The 21,765-nt window shown below is 36.2% G+C and overlaps 1 protein-coding gene across 1 annotated transcript in view; it reads left to right on the top strand.

Annotated features, from left to right (window-relative positions):
• The window catches only part of RALGAPA1 (Ral GTPase activating protein, alpha subunit 1 (catalytic)), a 125,015-nt gene that overhangs the window by 78,049 nt on the left and 25,201 nt on the right, over positions 1-21,765 (top strand). The window contains exons 33-38 of the mRNA XM_009319372.1: positions 1-212; positions 1,748-1,819; positions 2,759-2,882; positions 4,572-4,727; positions 13,150-13,308; positions 15,218-15,345. The exon at positions 1-212 is cut by the window's left edge and continues 671 nt beyond it. Of these exons, the coding sequence (XP_009317647.1) occupies positions 1-212; positions 1,748-1,819; positions 2,759-2,882; positions 4,572-4,727; positions 13,150-13,308; positions 15,218-15,345 (851 nt within the window). The remainder of the gene's footprint in view (positions 213-1,747; positions 1,820-2,758; positions 2,883-4,571; positions 4,728-13,149; positions 13,309-15,217; positions 15,346-21,765) is intronic.

Genomic DNA, 21,765 nt, shown 5'->3' with positions numbered 1-21,765 from the left:
CCACTCTGCATCTCAGAGAAGCAGGAGAACGATGTCATCAATGCAATTCTGAAACAGCACACAGAAGAGAGGGAGTTTGTTGAAAAGCATTTCAATGATTTAAATATGAGGGCTATGGAGCAGGACGAGCCAACCTCACAAAAGCCCCAGTCAGCATTTTACTACTGCAGATTGCTTCTCAGTATACTGGGGATGAATTCTTGGGATAAAAGGTAAAAAGAAAAGACTCACAATTTAAGAATTTTCTTTTAAGGAATTGTGCTATTCTTACTGTGTAATAATAGTTGATCATAGAGTGGGTTAAGCCAAAAATACTCTAGGCTAGCCAACAAAAGAGGAGAGGGAATATGTGCAACTAAGGGGAAAATGGCAGTTTTCTTCTGCATTTCAACCTGTTGTTTAGAGAGACAGAAAGGAGGAACCTGTTGCCTTTATTGCTATTTATATTCTTTCCTTAGAACAGTGTTGGAAGGCAAATTAAAGGAGTGATATGTTTTCTAATAATCCTTTCACCAACTGTACTAAGGGGTACTAACCATGGGTAAAGAAGGCATCTTTTTTGCTTTCTTTGCTTCCCATGTATGTTCCTGCAAAAATCATTACCTTTCTATGCCAGAATGAGACTCTGAAAGTGTCGTATTCTCAGCTATTGTGTTGCTGGACAGTGTCCTGCTGCTTTGCCTGCTAAGAGCATGCTTGCATGCAGCCTCAAAGCATTGCACCTGTGTTAGCTAACGAGAAAGATGTGTCCCCTACTATTTATTTCAGCATTGGCAATGTTTGGGTATTGTTTGGGTATTGTTTAGAACAACAGGAGTCAAGCCATGTTCAGTTACAAAAGTAATGTCTCTGTTTACATTATTATTTTTGTGTGGGTGCAGTTAGGTGTATGCCTGCATATACATGTGATATGTACAAATATTAGCATCCTAGAATTTCAGGGTCTTTCTGAAATCTTATTTTGCCGTAGCTGTCAAATTCCATATTAGAGGCATTGAAATATTTTCTTACTATGAAGGGAAATGGATATTTTGTAAAACAAAAATAATCTGTGTCACTGAGATATCACTGGAATCGGACAAAATTTTGGTGTTAACCCTTCTTGTTTGGGTCTTTAATTCCTCAAGGCAGTCTGGTTTTGAACAGTAGTGCTCTTAAACTCATTCCACTGTGTTTTGTGGGAAACATCTTAAGCGCAGTTTAAAAGAAATGAAAAGTGCCTTTCTTGCTCTAACATATAGTTTTTTCTTTAAATTGTTACAGCTGGCTGAGTGACTAGTGAGCTATGTTCTGCTCTCTTCTGCAATTCAGAATAGCAAAAGCTCTGTGTTTAATGCACTAGCTCCCTAGGACAGTATATTATGGGAGTGTCTTTTGTCACTAAACATATATATTATGGCCTAGTAAAGTGTGCAGCTTATATATGTGTCAAAGGGAGTTCTGTCTCTTCTTCTGTAGAGAAGAGATTGATCACAGTTGTATCCAATAGGTTGACAGAAGAAAGTGGAAAGAAGTAAAGGTTGTATTCAGGGCTATAATGGATACAGAAGATTTCCTGGATTAAAAAAAATTGCTTGTGTATTTTTTGAAAGATACCTTAATATTTTATATAAGAAAGGACTATTGATAAGGCAAAAGCATTTGTTGGCTGTTCTTGAATGGACCTGGAAGTGTTCTTGTACTGTTCTTGTACCGTTCTGTATCCATCAGTGAACTGGTGATAAGAGTTACAAATTTCTCCATTTAGAAGGAGCTTTCATCTTCTGAAGAAAAATGAGAAGTTACTTCGAGAACTCAGGAATTTGGACTCAAGACAATGGTAAATTCTTTTAATGGCTGCCTACTTACTGGTTTTAAGTATGCTTGTACTTAAATGGCTCTAATTGCATAGATGTGAGAGTTGAACTAATTTTTAAAATAGTTTTGTAAATTATTCATGTATTTTTCACTGTATTGTAATTATTGGTGTTATATTGAAGTTACATTGGTGTTATTTGTAGAGTGAAACTCTACAAGTACAATATCATGAGATAGAACAAATTTCAAAATAACTTAAAATTATGAACATTTGTATGCATAACATGGAATAGTTTTAAAACTTTGCTATATCAAAATCTCCACACTTCAAGCTTCAGCTAATTGTTTAGCTGTTTTCCAATGCTGTTACTATTCGAAGACATAGAATTCCAGTTGGAGTTGTAGCACAGAATTAAAAACTGAATTGTTTTTGTAGAAGTTGAAATAAAATGTAGTGGAGGGTTTAGAAGTGTGAGAAACCACCTTCAGTTGCTCCAGTGTCTTAACAGCAAGCTGTGAACAGAAGACATTGCTGTAGTACTTCAAGATTCTTCATTCAGTTGCATAAGCTGCGTTTGCCGGAGCATTCACAAGGCACTGTTGTTAATGGGCAGTGCGGTGTTTGATAATGCCTGTGTTACAAGTTTTGCTCATTTCAGAAGCCCAGCTATTCCATTAGCAATTGGTACTGCCAGCACCATCCTACGTCTTAGAAGTGATGAAAGGGGTAAATGCTGTTCATGTATAGCAAAACTTTAGGCTCTAGAGAAGACCAGACTAGAAAAGACAGAATGGGAATATGGAAATACAGAAGGTATTCAAAAAGAAGCCATACAGTTGTACTTTACTTCCACTATCTTTTTCGATGCTTTAAAAGCCATGCTCTGTGTGTACTGTTTGCATATTTTGGTTTCATATTAGTAAAAGCACTGTCATGCACTGACCATTCTCTGTTTTACAGCCGAGAGACACACAAGATTGCAGTGTTTTATGTTGCTGAGGGACAAGAAGATAAACACTCCATTCTTACTAATACTGGGGGAAGTCAAGCCTATGAGGATTTTGTAGCTGGTCTTGGCTGGGAGGTATTTATTAAAACGTTTTTATCCTAAGTTTGTTAACAGAGAAAATTACAGATCCCTTTAGATATTACAAGTCTTTGGCTCTTTAGCATTGCTCACAAATATTGAAATACACTGTTTTGCAAGTAGGATGTAGAGAAGAATTCTGGTTTTAATTTCATTAGCAATACTAGCTATTTAATTTTAAGCTCTTTCAATTTAAGAAAGTTTGTACAGGCAGAGATGATTCTTTAATGTGCAGTCCTGTACTTGGCTTTCATGGACTGATAAGGAGGCATCTTGATTTCCCGATAGGCCTGTAAAGTGTTAAGTCCATTGAAATTTGAGATTTGCTCAAATTTGGGAATCCAAAAAATACAAACGTGCAGCTTCTCTCATGCTCCCTTCTTCCTGCCTTCCACTGCAGGCATGCATCTGTTCACACACTCCGCTCCATGTCTCTTCCAACAGTCAGAAATACTGTGATGTACCCCATCATCTGTATGGGCCTGCAACTCCTTAGTCATTAGTTCAATACCGTTATGAGGATTTCCTTTTTTGCATCCTTTCTTTCTGACCACAGAGGATTAACTTCCATTGTAAAGTTCAACTCGGCACTGTCACACAGAAGTGCAGGAATGCTCTTGGCTGACTGCATAAGAATCCGCAGGTTTTCTGTTCCTCTTGTGACTTGTGTTCATCAGGAGTGTCCACAGGAGTGTCCATCTTATTTGTTCTTTTTCTTACTCCTTAGGTATATAAGAGCACTACTAGATTAGCAGTGTGGATAATGGCTCTGACTTTTCCACAGGAGCAGAGCAAAACTGCTAGAAGTCTGCTGTCGGTCACGAACATAGGTGTTTATTTCCCACATTCCTGATTCTTCAGGAGATAAAAAAAAAAATCACACTAATGTCTTCAAATATCCTTCTTTAGTGGGTTAATTATCTTAGCCTTTATTAGCTAGATTAAAGAGTTGCTAATTTGGATTAATATTCCATGATGAGGTATCTAATATTTTAACCTCTTAACATTAAATTCTGGATCCTTTATTAGCAGAAAAGCAAATATATCCCATGTGGGCAGAGATTAAATGTATTCACATCTGAGATACAGCTTTTATTAGGCACTGTTGTAAAAGTGAAATAGTACATTAAGCATGCTTATTTATTTCAGTGCCAAACTATTTCCCATAGAACTAAGACTTAGAAACTTATTTACAAATTATCAGTTAGTTTCCTGTGATTTTTTTCATATTCAGAGAATGACAATTTCTCAAGAAAATATATGGAAGGTAACAAGACAATTTAAAATTCTCTGGCTCTCACGCAGGGTTTCTTCAGAGCTCAGGTCAAGGCTGATGATGTATCACAGAATTTTTAAAAATTCAAAAAGCACGTGTAAGTGACTACAGTCAACTGATCAGGGAATAATGCAGTAAATATTCATTTACACAACCTTTCCTTTTCTCTAACCTTGTCTTCCCAGCAGCATCTGTGGTGACCGTGGAATATAGAACGGCACTGCACTGCAGTTGATTTCCAGTTTAGTCAGCAAGTCTGAGCTCTTTTAGAAAAGCATAACAGTACTATTGTGAAAAGGGCCTTCACTTCTAAAAATTGAATTGAAAGTGCATTTCAAAGTGTAAAGAATGTATTTAACACCTGATTTTTTTTTTTTTCCCTCCTAATGCTTCCTGGGCTTTACTTCTAGGTAAATCTCACAAACCATTGTGGCTTTATGGGAGGGCTGCAAAAAAACAAAAGCACTGGACTGACCACCCCGTATTTTGCTACCTCGACAGTAGAAGTAATGTTCCATGTGTCAACAAGAATGCCTTCTGATTCAGATGACTCTTTAACAAAAAAGGTAGGTGTTTCTGAATAACAGGATTTTCTTTTGGTAATAAACCCAGAGAAATTAGAGTAAAAGAAAATCCAGTAACAACTTCTAAAAAAACCATAAAATACCATAACACCTTTACCTGCTAATAGTTGGTATTTTACTGAAGTAGGTTAAGCCATATAAATTATTCTCTACCAATTTCTAATTTTGCCATACTGGTGATTTTTGCCATCATTGCAAATGTTGGCAGGATCACATGTATAGTGGTGAAAAATGAAGGGAGGTAATGGTTTGTGTAGAAGAAAAAGCATCACGTCTGAATGATGTTTTCATACTTTGAGACTTTAAGTGCCAATTAATAAATATGTGGTGAGTACTTTCTAAGATGACTTTTTGTTCACCTAAGAGTCACATGCTGTCTATTAACATAATTTTGCCTTCAAAAAAAAGTTGTCGAATTCTTAATATTTTTAATGTTTATTGTATATAAGGTGTTTTGTCTCAGAGCAGGCACAAATGCTCAACAGTGGTATGATCTCTCATAGCCACATTAAGACAAAAATGGTTTTCTGTATTGGTATTTTTTTCTTTAGAATGTAATAAATTCCACATTAGTGATAATAAGTTACAGTCTCGAACATGTGTCCTATTATAAATGAACAATTGGCTATCATTAGACTGTCCCCCGTCCTGCGTACATACATCTTCAGATGTGCTAATCCATTCAGTAGACACGTTAATGAGCATCGGTTGAAGTGTAATATTGGAGGAACTGAAGCTGGTTGACCTCAGCATGGAGTTTAATACTTGTAATTAAATTAGACAGTAGACAGTAAAGAGAGAAATAGCCATGCCTCTGGCAAGCTTCAATTATTAATGACTTTTTTGTTCTTTGTGTTCAAATTGAAGAAAAAAATATTATTGTTATTGTTATTATTATAGACTGACTATGAGTTCTAACTTCTCACTGTCGCATCTTCGGTTGGTTTGTTTGGTGGGTTTTTTAAATTAAAATATGGGTTTTTTTTGTCTGCCTGTGGTGCTGGGTCCTTTCTGTTCTTTATTTCCTGAAGTAGAGCCAGGGTGATACTTAGGTGGTTAAGTGATTTATAAAAGTGGTTTAATAGCAAAAATAACTCATTTTAAAATAAGATTGTTGCTATTGTTCTAGTATAGAACAACGTGTATATATATTTTTTTTTCTAAGTTGACTGGCTTCTGTATTTTTTAAACAGAAACTTGGTTTTATAAAACACAGCTTGTAATTATCCTTACAATGTTTGTTTATAATCTGTTTGAATTAGAGTATTAAAAAGTGTTGACAAGGGGGAAGATGGGTCACAGTGAAAATTAATTAACAATATATAATTTGCAAATGCTGTGGACTTCAGCAGAACACACAGGCGGGATCTCATATATGCTTCCAGCAGCACCCTGAATCTACATATAGCTGTTCCTGCCAGGCAAGGTTCAGTGCTGGTCCAGGCTTCCTGTGATTTAGCTTGAGAAAATGGTGTCAGCTGGACTTTTTAACAACTCCAGCTTGCCCCAGGCCTATTTCTCTCCTCCTTCACCCACAATCTCACTCGTCAGTAATGTGGAATATTTGAGGTCTGGATACGTAGAGTGTATCAAAAGGCTGGGATTATATTTGTAGCTCAGCTACTGATGGGCTGTTTAATCAAGCTACTTTATTTCTGTGTGACTTTCTTTCCTATTCTTCCTCAGTGTGTGGTTTTTCTTCTTTTTAAGCCCAGTTTCCCCATGATGGGAGGCTTGTGAGCCTGCCTTTATGTCTCTCCTCCCTTCCCTAACACCTTTTGGCCCATTTCAATCGAATTTGAGAGAGACATGTTTCAAAGGTGTTAATTTCATGTATGTTTAATGAAGATAGGCTAAGTAAGGGAGATAGAGTGAGAGACAGTGCTCCTACTCAGCAGGTAAAGACTGTGTGGGAAGAAACATTAGACATCAAGGAACCAGCACCAGAGAGAGATGCTATGAAAGTCATCCCAAACTTGAGAAAAGCATCAACTGAAGTTTGCATCTTGGGAAAAACCAGCAAGTGGGTATCAGGAGACATGAGTAGGAAAACAGGCTTAATTCTTAGTTCTGCAACTACTCATGCTGCTTAGACGGAACACATCAGCAAAAGGAATGTGTTTTATGAGTTGCTGTCCAGCTCACACACAGTATAGGGGACCTCAGAATCATTTGAGAGCTGTGTGTGTGCTAACAATTGTAATTGTTCTGAGTGCATGTACTGTTCATGACCTCCAGAGAAACTTGAGTTTTGAGCTTCTCTACAGGTCTTTCATGTGCTTTCTTTGTCTATTTCATTCAATGGGAGAAAAACAAGCAAACTTGCAGTAGTTGGCTTAGAACTGCTGCTGGTTTTTATATTGTAAATGTGCCTAGAGGTGCATGATAGGTTCATCTTATAAATGGAAATTAAATTAAATTAAAACAAAACTTCTTCCTGCCAGTCCAGCGACTACAAAATCAAGATTCTGCTGTTTCAGAGTCTAAGCCAATTTTAAACTTATTTTCCATCAGTCTTACAGACTAGTAAATAAAACTTTTTAGTGTCTTGGATACCTCTGAAGCATTTGTTTCTGAAGACATGAACAAGAGCAAGAAACGACATGAATTCAGGGAGAACAGGTGAAAAGCTTCTGAATTTGTAAAGGAACTTGACATTGAAATGCATATATAAAATAGGTATTTAATTTTCAAATAGTAAATTAAAGATTTAATGCTGATAACGCGATCCGTTTTGTTTATCTTAGAATTAAAGGTTAGAGTAAAAGGTATTTACACTACCCTTACAAGAATAAACTTGCAAGTAAAATATCAGGATTAAATGAAACTGTGAAGACTCTCAGTTCACAAAGTGAGAAAGCTCATTGTATGTGCCTCTACAGCCTATCACCTGTTTAGCTCCTCCTTCCTTAGCCTGATAAAAGAGTGAAGGCATTGTAGATGAGAATATTATACACAAGATATGTAAATAAAAAGTAGTAATGTTATTAATGATTGGAATACTAATTCGTCTTGGGCTTTGGGTGTATTACATGATTCTAGGTTATGTGTGACATCGTCCTAACCACATAAAAGATTTATAGCTCTCAGTATTTATAGCTAGTTTTTTTTATTGTGGTATTAACATGTATTGGGAACTTGAAGGTTTATAGATGTAAATTATTAGTACAATATTTTTTGGAGTTACAATTAAGTACACATGTTGCTTTTAAAAAAAAAAAAAAACCAAACACACCATAGTTGTTGAAACAAAGTTTTGTGAAAAATTCAACTAGAAGGTACATATGCTGTAGACAGCAGTGCTGCTTACATTTAACAGGCAAAAGTAGCTGCATTAAGCCATTACTTCAGATGTTTCTGCTCCTTCTGTTCTTTTTATAATGAACACTTTCATTTTTGAAGAAGAAAAAAGTTGGGGCTAGCTGTTGTATCATAAGAAAATATAATAGCCTTTTTTCTCCCTCCTTTAGGTAAGTTGAGTATTAGAAATTACAGTAATTTTGGCACGAGTTCAAGGGTTAATGCAACAGATAAATAAAAGGAATTTTCTGTAAATTGAGCCCTGCATTATTTCACTTGTCTTGCCTTTCCAAACCTAACTCATTTAATTTTAAAAAGTAAATACTTAAATTCTTCCTGACAGTGTGCTTTGCTTTTACTATCGTTTATTACTTCAATTATACTTGGTATCACTTAGAACAATCTGCCATTTGGAAATTTCAGTATAGCCTGCAGCTTAGTATTAAGTCTGGCTGCTATTGTAACATGTACAGCATATGACACTAATGTATCAAAATTAGATTTGATCATCCCTCCTGGTTATATTTATTTCACGTTTCTTTTGTATTCAGTTAACATAAATGTATTAGGAGAGCTGACACATGATGATGGCTATAGAGTAAGAATATTTTAAAGTATTTTGAGTTAAATTTGAAATTTCAGGTAACCTAACAGTCGGTCATTTTTATATATTTGTTTTAATGGAGTAGAGTTTCAAAGCAAGCCTAAAAAAATCTGTTTGTCTCTGACATCTCCTCAGGGCTGTCTTCCCGACAGCTCAGGTTCAAAATGGCTAAAACAGAGTTCTTAATCTCTTTCTCATTGCCACCTTTCTGGATCACCACAGATAACATGACCATTGTGCCTGTCACTTGTGCCCATAGCCTGAAATCATCTGTCATTTGGTCCACTTTCTGGATTCTTATATTCAGCCTGTGCTTAAGGCTCTGTTCTTTTTTCTGCGTAACATTTCTCGCAGCATAGCCTTTCCATACACACTTTATTTACCCACTATATCCTAAACTGTTGTTTTGATTGCTGAAGCTTCCTTTCTCTGGTCTTGACACTTTCATTCTTGAAGAACACTGCTATAAAAGACATTTTTCTAATCTTTAATGCCTTTTTACAGTTTCTTTGCATTTGTCCATCTCCAATTTGTGTCTTCCCTTATGCTTAGATAATAAACTCTCTAGAGCAGTTTGATCTGCATTTGTGCAGTATTTAGCATTTTAGAATATTAGTGTGTAACCTATAGTTCCAGGTTTTTCAGCTATAGTATATTACTGGTTACTTGAAGTATAACATTATTTTAGAGGATTTTATTATTTATATTATTCCTGTGCTTTGCGTCTCTAATAAGGATTTGCACTTTGTTTTGCTTACTGTGATTTATGCACATACAAAGTTGTAAATTTAGGAAGACAAGGTCAGGAAGTGAGTGTGAAGATGTCATGGCTTACACAACTGGTGGTGAGTTTTGAGTAACCATTGACACAGATTTTGGTCTTGGTACCTGTACATTCTGTGTGCACCAAATCTGATTCTGTTAGATAATATTGTGACCACACCTTCTTGGGAAACCATGTTGCTGTCTGTCCTTTAGGGTTCAATGAGCAGAGGTGGTTGTAGCTGAGTATCTTTGTACCACTTGTGTCTAGGACACTGAATTCTGGGATGCTTCCACTTCAATACAAAGACATAAAGAATCCAGATCAAAGTTGGAAGAGGTCAGGCTCTGGCTCTCCTGTGGTGTAATAATGACAGCGAATGATGGATTCTCCAAATGTTTGCTGTGCTTGCAAGAGAGCTTTGTGGTGGAGCACTGCTCAATTTCAAGATCCTTCAATAGGGAACCGAAAAATGAAGAAGAAAAACTGAAATTCTTCTTTCTAAAAAGTTTATGCAAAACCTAGCAGACCTTGGAAAACTTCTAGACAATTTCAGGTATTGGATCTCTTCCCTGAATCAAGTGTGGTTGATGAGTCAAGTTACCACCATTCAAGCTTTCTCATAAGCTTTGCTTGCTGACCATTGTGGGGACATCTGAAAGAAGCAATAAGGAGCACTATATTAGTGTCAGAGCTGCTTCTGATCTACTGTTGAAAAAGGAACAGAATGACTTACCCAGACCTTAATTATTCTCCAAACATAAAGATAAAATCAGCAACACCCTATCTTGTTTACTTGCCTATTATTTTTGTCAGTCTTCTGCCTCCTATAACGGAAACAAGGCATTGATCATAGTTTTGATCTTGAGTACTTTAAATCTTGTTATAAACCACCGTTCACCGTTTATACCATCATCCACCTACTTGCACCATCTGATTTTGACTCTCAGTCCATTTTATGTCACAGAGATGCCATTCTACACTTTACTCAAACTGGATCTTTGTCAAATCATTCTTGGTAGTAATCGTGAGGTGAAACACACCTGACAGGACTTGGAACTCATTGGAACAATCTGATTCATTTTCCTCTGAAGCAGTTAGTGCTTTTAGCCTGGAATGTATACTCACACCTCTATGGGGGTACAAAGCAAACTTTGAAATCGGAGAGAAAAGTCACTAATGGCTTCAGTACACTTGGCATCCAAAAATATGTGCCCCTTGTCAGTAGTCCTCCTCCTGAAATAACCACACAATACACTTTTATCACACCAAAATCTGTGTCAGTCTGATCTGAAAGCATGCATCAGTAGCCATGCTCCGTCTGGGTAGCTTTCACAGAAGTGCAAGAACTGATGTCCTGTCTGATTAGCTGCAGGTATCAGTAACAGGTACACAGGGGCAACCTTTGATAAATGAAATTCAGAGGCAGTGTTGCCCTCAAGAAGCTGCACTATGGAAGCTCCATATGTTTTGGATTTTAAAGCCGTTTATTTGGCATGTACACTGTCCTTTGTTTCTAACAGTGTATGAGTTTGTTGTCTTTGAGTCGAAAGATGGTAAGTAAAGGAGAGCTAATTCTTCTAGTAAATAGTTCGATATTGCTGAATTAGGAATGGTGCGATTCAGTGATGGGTGTATCAGTCCTAGTTCTGCTTTTTGGCAGTCAGTTCAGTGAGTTCAGTTCAGTTCAGTCAATGCACCAGATGGCCATCCCTCAATCCAGGATCGTGCAGCTTTTTCACGTTCCACAAGATTTCATATCTAAACTGATTTGCCTCTTGCTTTCTCTTTGGTTAGGCAGCCTCATCCTTCCTGAGCTTTTCACTTCCTTGAAAGTGCGGGCCCATCAGTTCCTCATACCCTTCTCTCATTGTGATATTTCAACAGATAGCTTGACTGTCACTTCACATAGGAAGGTAGGAGAGGTTCAGGCCCCCGAACAATTCCACATTTAGTTGTCTTTTATGACGTTTGTCACTGCTAAGTGTCATCCAAGGTGTCATTCTGCAGCTGGTGTTTGCATGTTGCACATCAGTCATTCAGGTTGCTGCCTGGTTTTGTTCTAGTCAAATAAAACTCAGCATAGTGAATGTTGTTATAACCAATTCTTTTGTTGGGCTTGGTTTACGGTTGGCACAAGAGCATCCCTAACTAAGTGTTGTTGAGAATAATTCAGCCATCTACAAAAGAGGCAAGAACAGCTTGCTTCAAAGGAACTGCAGTCATTGTAGATGAGATGTATGTATGATCTGGTCCAGGCAAGACAAATGACTTGTTGAGCATCAGACAAGATGTAAGGTATTGATGCCATCTGTCCTTTGCCCAGTCCAACACTGAAGAAAATCCTTTTCTTGTAGAAATACAACCCTGTTTTTCAGTCTGATACAATTTAAAGTCAGCAGAGAAGAGCAGAGGCAGCTTCTTTTTTTCCTCTTTTTTTTTTTTTTTTTTTTTTCCCCTTTCTTTAAAAGTCTACTGCTGACAACCGGTATAAGCCTTTAGATAAGACGAAGGTAGCGTTCCAGGAGGTTTTGTAATATAAACAAGTGAATACTTGCAATGAAATTTCTCTGATGACTGTGTATATGTTTTGCTTTTATTTAAAGTGCAGTTATGTTCTGAAAATGAATACAGAAAATTGTTGCCTTTTATATACAATAACTTCTTGTAAGTGCTCAGATTAGTATCTGCATGTTACCTGTTAACAGCAGTTCACAGTGCTGTCCTTTGAATAACATCAAGGCAATTGTTTGACAAATTCTTCCTACCTAAAGCCATGCAAACAAACTGAAAGCTGTGGGTGAAGACAATTGTTGGCTATAACTGGTGATGCACAAGGAGGAAAAAAATGAGATTACAGCTTGAATTTTCAGAAATAGCTCTTACTGGAAAGAAACTCATGTTTAATAATCTTGAATGTATTTGATCAGTATACGTAAAGGCTCTCTCCATGATGTTAACATTTGTTTATCAGATGATAATGTTTAGCAGAAGGAGCATTTTGGAGCTTCAGTGCAGATAATTCCAAAGTGTTCAAGATATTCTTTAATCTGGTTATATGATTACAACTGAGGATACAACATGGATTTTGAGGAACCCATTTGGCCATTGTGAGCCAAATCAAGAGCCATTTGGGTTTTTTGGGGGGTGGGGTGAGTTATTCTTACAAAGGTATACGGGTTTTATGAGAAACGAGCATTTAGTTTAGTTAATCTGGGAGCTATGGAAAATGCAGTAGCTGTTCTCCTTTAAAAGCTTTTTGTTTGTAGTAGCCAGTTTGGAATTCAGCTAGAATGATGAGGTTAAAGACTGCTCAGATACGTAGCTTTTAAACAGATGTTCATTCATATTCTTTAAAAATTCATATAGAATTTAGTAATTTGCTGCCTGTCAATGATGGCAATCTTGAAACCATTTTAGTAAACCAGATTGAATCACTCTGCATTCTTGAGATAATAGAAACAAAATTTTAGCTTTCAGTAGAAAACAGATATTGACATATCTGTTAATTTAAATAGACATTGGCACCAGCGTATAAAAATGTATAGCACAAACCAACACTGTGAACTAATACTGTCACTGAAATTGTAAGAGAGCTATAGTGTAATTTGGTTATTTTATTCATTTTTCTTTATTTCTTTTTAGTGGGTTCGTCCTTTTGAAATATGAGCATTTAATATAGCTGTATGGCTATAGAATATATTTAAACTGACGGGTTTTTATCCCTGCTTTTCCAGCTAAGACATTTAGGAAATGATGAAGTACACATTGTGTGGTCAGAGCATACTCGAGATTATAGAAGAGGAATAATTCCAACAGAATTTGGTGATGTTCTTATAGTTATCTATCCCATGAAAAACCATATGTTCAGTATCCAGATCATGAAAAAGCCTGAGGTAAGGCATTTTTTTCTTTTGTGTTTCCTTCATGTGTTTAATACGAACTGAGTTGTGTTTTGAATCTGAGTTTTTGGTGTAAGAGATTGATCCAACAAGGTGATGTGTCTTTAACATTGACAATTGCAGCGGTGGTAGGAGGAAGAACTCAGTGTTACAATGCATAGTAAAATCAGTAACTTGAAATTGCAAAGGCCTGATCCTGTCAAGCATATCTGCTAACATCATAAACTAGAAACAAAGCTAGAATATTCTGCCTAATCATTTAAGTATTAAGACAAACTTGGCAAACTTTTTTATCAAATTTGATACGTGACTGTGGGAGTTGAATAATACCCTGCTCCAGCTTTCTCCATCCATGTCTGTCGTCTTCTCAAAGCTAGTTTTCACTTTTTCTTTGACTCCACACAAGAACTGGAGATTAATTCAGCAAAGCAAGACCATTCAGCTCCTAGGCATGTGAACACATTCTTTCTAATGACTGTTCCTCAAATGTCTGTGCTGGCCCTGTTCTTAAAACAGTGGTTTAGGGCAGCAAACACTGACTGAGTACAAGTAGTCATGAGTGTTTGTACTGCATAATTTCTGTGTGTGATGTCACTTGCCATGAATTTCTATACTTCAAATATTAAAATTCTTTCTAGAAGCACTAATACTAATAAATGAGGTATGACAGGAGTAGGATTCCCTCTATATGATGACTGTCTCTATCTGATGATAGGCATGAAATGATACCCAGTAGATGGTCTTGTTATTACTGGGTTACTTATGTTTTTAATTAATAAGTATATTCTTTCTCTTGCTACTTTAAGTACAAAGAGTTGCATTATTGGGGGTGTGCAGTTTAAGAAGGAAAAAGAAAACTGCTGAGAGCAGGGATTGTTGTTACTCCAGCAAGAGGTCCTTGTATGTGGAAAAAAAAGAAGTGCCTTCCATCAGATTTCAGTATTCTCAAAACTACATTAAATGACTGATGGCAAAAATTATACAGGGATCTAAAATTCTTTTGCAGCATTGGTTTCATCTTAGCAGGAAGAATATTTAGTGTTCACTCTGCTGCCTTTGCTGACCTGATGCACAGATTTGCTGCTCTTCACATGCTTTATGCTAGCAGCTTCAGAACTTTATTCAGATGTATAGGAAATAAAGATACTTAAGACAGTTTTAATTTTTTTTTTAATTGCAAAATGGTGATTGATTAGAGAAAAATGTAATGCCAAAACATAAGATTCATCTGTTCTGTAAACCTTTTGGGTGCTACCTATACTAAACATCAAGGTTTTCTACTGATCTCACAAATAAGGCTTTACACTTAGGGTTCAAAGAGGCCAAACTTTCACCACAGATTTCTCCTATAAAGGGCTTACAATCTATTTGTATAGATACCATAGATAGGAAGAAGAACAGATAGGAGAAAAAAAGAAAATGGAAGGTGAGGGTCAGTCCACCAGTAATTGTATGATAGTTGCACATTGAGTTGGTCCTTATGGACATGTTATATCTAAAACTATAATAAATATTATTTTAAAATTTGAGTAATTATTCCTTTTGCTTACTACCACCTACAATATTGTCACCTAGCCTTTCAACCTCATAAACATTATATGCATGACTGTTCCTAGGATTTTGGCAGCAAATGTTGGAAATAAGCTTTCATGAGACATAGTATTCAAATGGTTGCTTAATTTTCTTCAAATACTGTGTTATCTGTTACCAAGGATATCAAGCAGTTATATGGCTGTATATTTCCACAAGAGAAAAGGTCTGTCATGGAGCACAATAACTGGTCTGATTATCTAGCAATGAGGAGAAAAAAAAAGATATATTTGAGTGCTCTATTGTTAATGTTGATTGCTAATTGTTGTAGCTAAGATCTTGCTTTATGTTGAAGTTCTTAATTTTTTTTCAGGTTCCATTTTTTGGTCCACTCTTTGATGGTGCTATTGTGAATGGAAAAATTCTTCCTATTATGGTTCGTGCAACAGCTATAAATGCAAGCCGTGCATTGAAATCGTTAATCCCATTATACCAAAACTTGTATCCTTTCACTCAAATGGTTTCCAAGGCATATACATTCCCTTGCAGTTCTACAGATATGATCTTCATGTTTTCTGTCATCTTATATCTTTGTCAGATTAACATAGGGAAAATATTTTCAATTTCTTATGGTGATCGTGCCTTTAAGGTCTATATAATTGCCGTAGAAGACAATTCAGACGAAGAACAGCTTTTTATAATTAAGTGAAGAATGAATTCAGTGCTGAAAAATCAACTGTTTCTAATATTTTATAACATGTACTTATCACTTCTTGTTGAACAAAATCATTTTAATGACCATTTTGTGAGTAGACTTTCTAAAATAGCAATGTTATGGTGTTAATAACATTTCTTTCCGTAAAGTTTTTTAGTATTTATCCAATCTTAATGTGACACAGTTTTGTTTTCTAGTTCCAAGAGGGATATGAATGCTGTTTTCCTTCAAGATGAGAAATTTGTTACATTTTTGTCATACAGATTTTGTTATTTGGCTCAGAATACAAAGTTGTTGCCAAAATGATGTTAGGGTCTTTGTAAAGATGTCAGAAAAGGTTATCTTTTTTTTTTTTTCTATTGGAACTGAAATTTTAGTTTTTTGAAAGGGCTGCTCTTGGAAGAATAGATTTACCAACCAGAAATTAAAAAACATAAGGTAAGTCAGTCACTTATACCTCTCCCCTTCTTAAGGTTGAGTTCTGTTATATACCTGTTAGTTAAATCAACAAGAACATACTATTTTTTAATTTCACAAATTGAAAGGTTAAGTTTAAATTTTGATCCAGAAGAAATTCTGTGCTAAATTTCCACCCAAGCTGTAGATATTTGTATTTCTCATGTGATAGATTGTTGCTAAAATACTCTGTTTTTTCTAAGGCTGACTGTTAGTACTCAGAGTTTTGGATTAGATATGATGAAGTGGATTTACAGATGAATGATGGATGGTGTTTGATGTGATCACGTTAAATGACGTTTGTGCCATTTCTGTAGATGACAGATGTTGATTCATTGTATTTTTATGTTTGGAAGGGTCCGATCTTTTTGTCATTACTCAAGTGGCTTAATCAAAGAATTTAAAATGTATTATCATCATTATACCATGAAAAGTGATGGCTTATAGCATTATATTGATGTATAGTGATGAGCAACTGGAAAACAATTTACTTTGAAATAGCAAACTCGGTACCAGAAAACTCCACAAACTTGTATGTTTCAACTTCTTTACAGAATATGGAAGTTGTAATAAGTTCCTTGGACATAGCTTGCCAGCTCAATGTCTAGGAATTGGCCAGTTCTGAAGAGCTGTGTATATTGCACGTTCACTTTTAATTCCGTTCTCCAAATTGTACTTTTTATATGCATCAAAGCACTGCATGTCATTTATGACATAATGTGGCCTCCATTAAAATGTTGATATTTGTCTCCTAATATGGTTAGCATGATAACTGCAAAGTATTACGTATATTTAATATTAGATAGTATTGGTTGGTGGGTTTCGTATCATCACTTGGTAAGTTTATGAAGCACCAGTTGATTGGGTACTGATGTTAAAGGGCAGCTTTGTGAAGTAGTTGGTGGAATTCTTTTTCCATCTGGCTTGGAGTATCTTATATTCAGTGCTTTGTATAATACTTCAAAAATTAAAATGGGGGTGTGGGCAGTTCTTTAAAAGCTCTTTGCTTGGCATGAAATTAGAAAAAATGCCACAAACTTCCCTGGCTTGAATTAGGCTATCATGGAGTCAGTTGCGTCAGTGGAAAACAGCAAAAAAATGTTAAACTTCAAAGTTTGGCCTAGCTCTCAATGGTTTAAAAAACTCTTGACTAAAAACATCATGGACGTGCTCTTGGTGTTCAACCCATGGCCAGATTTGAGGTCAAGAAGGAATTTCCCTCATACAAGAATGGCAAAGACTGGTGGGTGTTTCCTGTAACATGGACATGGTCTGTTAACTAGGAATATTTGAAAATTGAATCTAATGATGTTCCTGCAATAGCGGGGAATTGAAGACATCAAGGATTGTCTTTAGTGTCTCCTGCTTTTTTCCTCTGGCATATTTTAGCTATGGCTGTAGGAGTTCGCTACTGGCTTTTAAGTTTGTTGTGGACTGAAGGGTGTGAGGGCAGGAGTATTTTATGGTCTGTGGTTAAACAGCTTTCCTGGAGACCCCACCAGACTTAATGTCTCTTGCAGAAGACAGGACTCATTGATCGAGGTGGTCTTCCCTTGTGTCGGAGTGTTTCTGGAACAAAGGAAAAGAGGGCTCAGAGTGGTGAAAACAATACGTTCGAAGAGGGAGGGGAAAAAAGGAACAGGAAAGCTCTTTTTCAGAAGGTACACCAAGAGCAGAGACCCAGCTGGGAAAGTGAAGCTGATAATCAAGGCTTCCCACATGTCCAGGACCATAACAGTGTCAGTGAAAGAGAATTCTGAAGTGATCTGCTCAAAATTAATTTTTGTTTACTTACTTATGAGTATCTAATATGCTGGAGCAGTGTAAGTTTATTAGGAACTTTGATGATGGTTAGTAGAAATTCAGTTTAATGTGGACGTTGAGGGAACAAGAATACTTGAGGCTTCTGTCAAACAGAACACGTTTCAAGCCCTACGCTTCTGTGTTAGCTCACTTAACGTCAAAGCCAGCATCAGCGTACAGATGTCTCCGTGCCTGCAGGTGTGTGGTTCATTTCACTGTGCTGTGTAATACCTGGTGGGCACCTTTTGGCTCAGTGTGGAGTTGATGATGTTACGTAGGTCTGTGCTTATCTATATTTGAGAAATATTTACAATGTCACCTTGCAGATCTTTGTGGTGAGGATGGATCATGGTAAACTCTTAAGTAAAAGTAAGACTGTATTGGTTTGCTTGCGTATGGGGTGTGAAGAAAGTGGCACTGAGTTTGGCCCTCCTACTTCCAAGGAGGGCTTACCCGTCCTCCGAGTTAGTGCATTTTCTAAGTGCAGACCTGACTGAAGAAATCAGCTGTCATTTGTAATCAGCAGGGATATTCAGTCCTCTTCATGTAACCTGATTGCAACTTTTTCCTTATTGCGCTAGTCTGTTAATCACGATGTGGCAATGGGTGCTACGTGTGAATAGTATAATAATGGTTGCATGGATACAGGAAATTCTGCTCATCTCCCTTTTATAGTCTGCCCTGACTTCGAGCATGTATTGTATGGTCTGAAGTAGCTTTCTGAGATTGACATATTCTGTCAATCACCTTCCTCTTTCTGACATTATTTTGATCCTTCTGATAGCAAACTTAGATAGCAAAACATTTTGAAGATTTGATTTTTTAATGATTTTTAAAGGTTTTATCTGCTCTGTGTTTTTATTCTTTGCTCAGAATACTATAACAATATGTTTCCATATTGTAGTATTTTAAGATTAAAAATTTACTCAATTTATCAGCAAATACCAGTCGGGCATGGCAGGTATCCTGCTTTAACTTGATGCTTGACATTTTCATTGCTGCAGCTGCGTGAAGAGAATATTGCCATTTTGTGTGGAGTTTCTGCATTGATTTGTGGGATTTGCTTTAGTTTCCCCTTCGAGGATTCTGCAGTCCCTCACTATCTTTTGGTGGCCTGGCTTTCTTGTAACAGTACCCCCTCACCAACAGGCAGCACAGATGCACACAGTAGCAGGTGACACACACAAAATACTTGTATTGTCTTGCTAATGAAGCGGCAGTGCCCCCTTCTCTACCTCATAGCTAACGTGTTTCTTCTTCTCATTGCATTTGTCGTTGTTGTAAAAAGTACATGTTTATCTCCTGAATACACTCCAGCTGCACGTATGCTAGGAAAACTTCTGAGACTCATAACTGCAGGTGTAATAATGGGACTGAATGTTGAGAACAATCATTTTCACTATGATGTAGAATAAGGAGACCAATATTTAGGGGATTGTTAAATACTCTTTATTTACTAAATTGGATTGAAGCTCCTGATAGGAATAGGTTTATTCATGGCTTGCATCTCAGAGCAAGCACTTTATCGCATTCTGAAGTCAGAATCTACCATGTGTAGGAAATGGATCAATGCTAAATATTTTGAACAATAGAAAGAGTGGCTTCATATAAAATTTTACTTGAACTTCCTGAATAAACAACAGATGTTAGCCAGATGCCAAGAGGTACACCAAGATAATGTTCTTTACTGAGCGTAGTAAGCACCTCTAGTGATCCAACTTGTTAAAATTATTTGTCATACCACAAAACAACTAGAAACCTTGTGAGAGTGGAATTCAAAATGTGAAACAACTTGTGTTACTTCTTCCACATTGTACACAAATTTTGGAGTGTTAACAACTATTCCAAACTATTTACACTTATAGTGCAGTTAGTGCAAATAGTGCAATTCAGACATCATAATGCTTTGTCTCTTATGCGGTATTCCCCTCCCAAAGGATGCTACCTAATATGTAGCTAGACACACAGCAAGAAATCGTATTTAGCATCTTTTAAATCTGAAATTCGTTGGAATTTTAGAACACCTGGAATATAGTTGTTCTATATATATAATCATCATAGCATAATTTTCACCTTTTTATAATAATCTACAAAATTTTGACCTAATGCCAAGAATTCTTCGACCAGTTAGATTTCTTTTTTTTGGTGTTGAATGAAACAGATTAAATAGCAAAAATATAATGCTGTTCTAATTATTCCACCTACAAAATATTATAGAATAAATCTTAATCTAAATTATTTGATAAATTAATCTTTTTTATCAAAACTGGAAATTACACATCCCCCTGTCTTTTTTGACATTGTATTCCTAAACAGTTGGTACTTGATGTATTGTAGCTAACCTTTTTAGACAGTTGTCTTCCAGAGAAAAGGAAGATATTAACTCCATATGGTATCTGACAAGACAGTAACTTCTTTATGAATAAAGTAATGTGTTTGAGTGGTTTGTTAAAAGTTTCCTCTGTATTAAAAACTCATAGCTTAGAAGAAGCTTTCTTGCTTGATGTGATACTCAGCGGCCCCAGGAAAGGGTTTTATTGGAACTGGTAGTGTCATTGTTTGTTGTGCCTGCTTGACCATCATCTGCCCCAAGGTAGAACTGCAGACATTGGAAAGCTTATCTTTAAAAAGAAAGTGTTCGTTATTAATGACATATAGTGAGCAAAAGGTATTCTTCAGATTCTGTGGCCACATTTGTCTCATTTAATTAAGAATATTTGTTTGATGTACATTTTCAAACTGGAATTTGTGAAGATCTTGGAGTTTTCTCACTAATTCAGAAACTTAGAAGTTAAAGCTAGAAAGCACTGATTTTGGCAATGCCAGTTTCCCTTCTTCTAAATCCAGTAAGTTTTCTATCTTACAGATGCATGAGCATCTGTAAGAAAAAAACGAATACAGTGATACTGCATCAATGATAACTGTGTATCAAAAGGAAAAGGCATAAGGGGTGCTCTCTCTCCTTAAATATGTATCATTAATTCATTTTTTACAGTGCCACTAATTAATTTTGGTATAGTGAAAGGAATAATGCATGCTATTATAGTTGCTCTTCTAATATGTTCTGGTTTAGAATTTTTCTGAAATGCCATATGCCAAGATTCTCGGCAAACTTTGCTATATTTCTGGCAATACAATTTTGATACAGGACATTTAATAAGGTTTTGGCATACCTCTTACTGATTTTTCTGTCATCGCAGGTGAGAAGAAACAGACGTTAAAAATAATGCTTGATACACTTTTTAGATACTACTCTATATGCTTTACAACAAAGAATTGAAAATTTCAGGATTTCAGTGAATATTTAATCCATCCCTGCATCATACCATTGTAGCCTTATCTGGTATGAGTTCAAGTAAGAGCTATGGATCAGTTCATCATATGACCCCCTCTGTTTTTTCCAGAAGAAAATAGACTTATTTCTAAATCTGTTTTACTGTTTAGCAATGGAAATTGTTTTCCAAGTTCAAGCAAGAATCATAAGGTAGAGAATATGATGTTCAGTCTTTCCTGTACTTTGACTTGCTCCGTTTTGCTGTTCTCCCAAATCCTACTTCTGTGGACAACTCACGATGTTTTAATAACTCAAAATGTGATTAATTAAACGCCTGCATTCAATGGTATAACATGAAAAACTGAAGATTTCCAAGGCATTTATAAGTATCTGATTGTTTTAATGGACTGTTCAGGTATTTCAGTTTCAAGGAGTCACGTGTAACAGTTTCTCCGTGCATTATAAGGAGACTTATATATAAAAGGAAAGTTTTATATCTCTATATAGAGCCATGCATGTGTGTGTGTGAGTTTGTGCGTGTATGTGTGTGTCTACTTGTAGGTACGCAATGACAGTAATAGCTGTTTTTATCTTCACAGAATTTTTCCCCTGAACTAATACATGCAATTAATGTATTGTCCTTTGATGTCACAATTGTATTTGAACAATAAGA

This window comes from Pygoscelis adeliae, unplaced genomic scaffold, assembly GCF_000699105.1.
Source record: "Pygoscelis adeliae isolate BGI_AS28 unplaced genomic scaffold, ASM69910v1 Scaffold71, whole genome shotgun sequence".
NCBI lineage: Eukaryota > Metazoa > Chordata > Aves > Sphenisciformes > Spheniscidae > Pygoscelis > Pygoscelis adeliae.
This window is presented reverse-complemented; position numbering and strand designations above follow the sequence as displayed.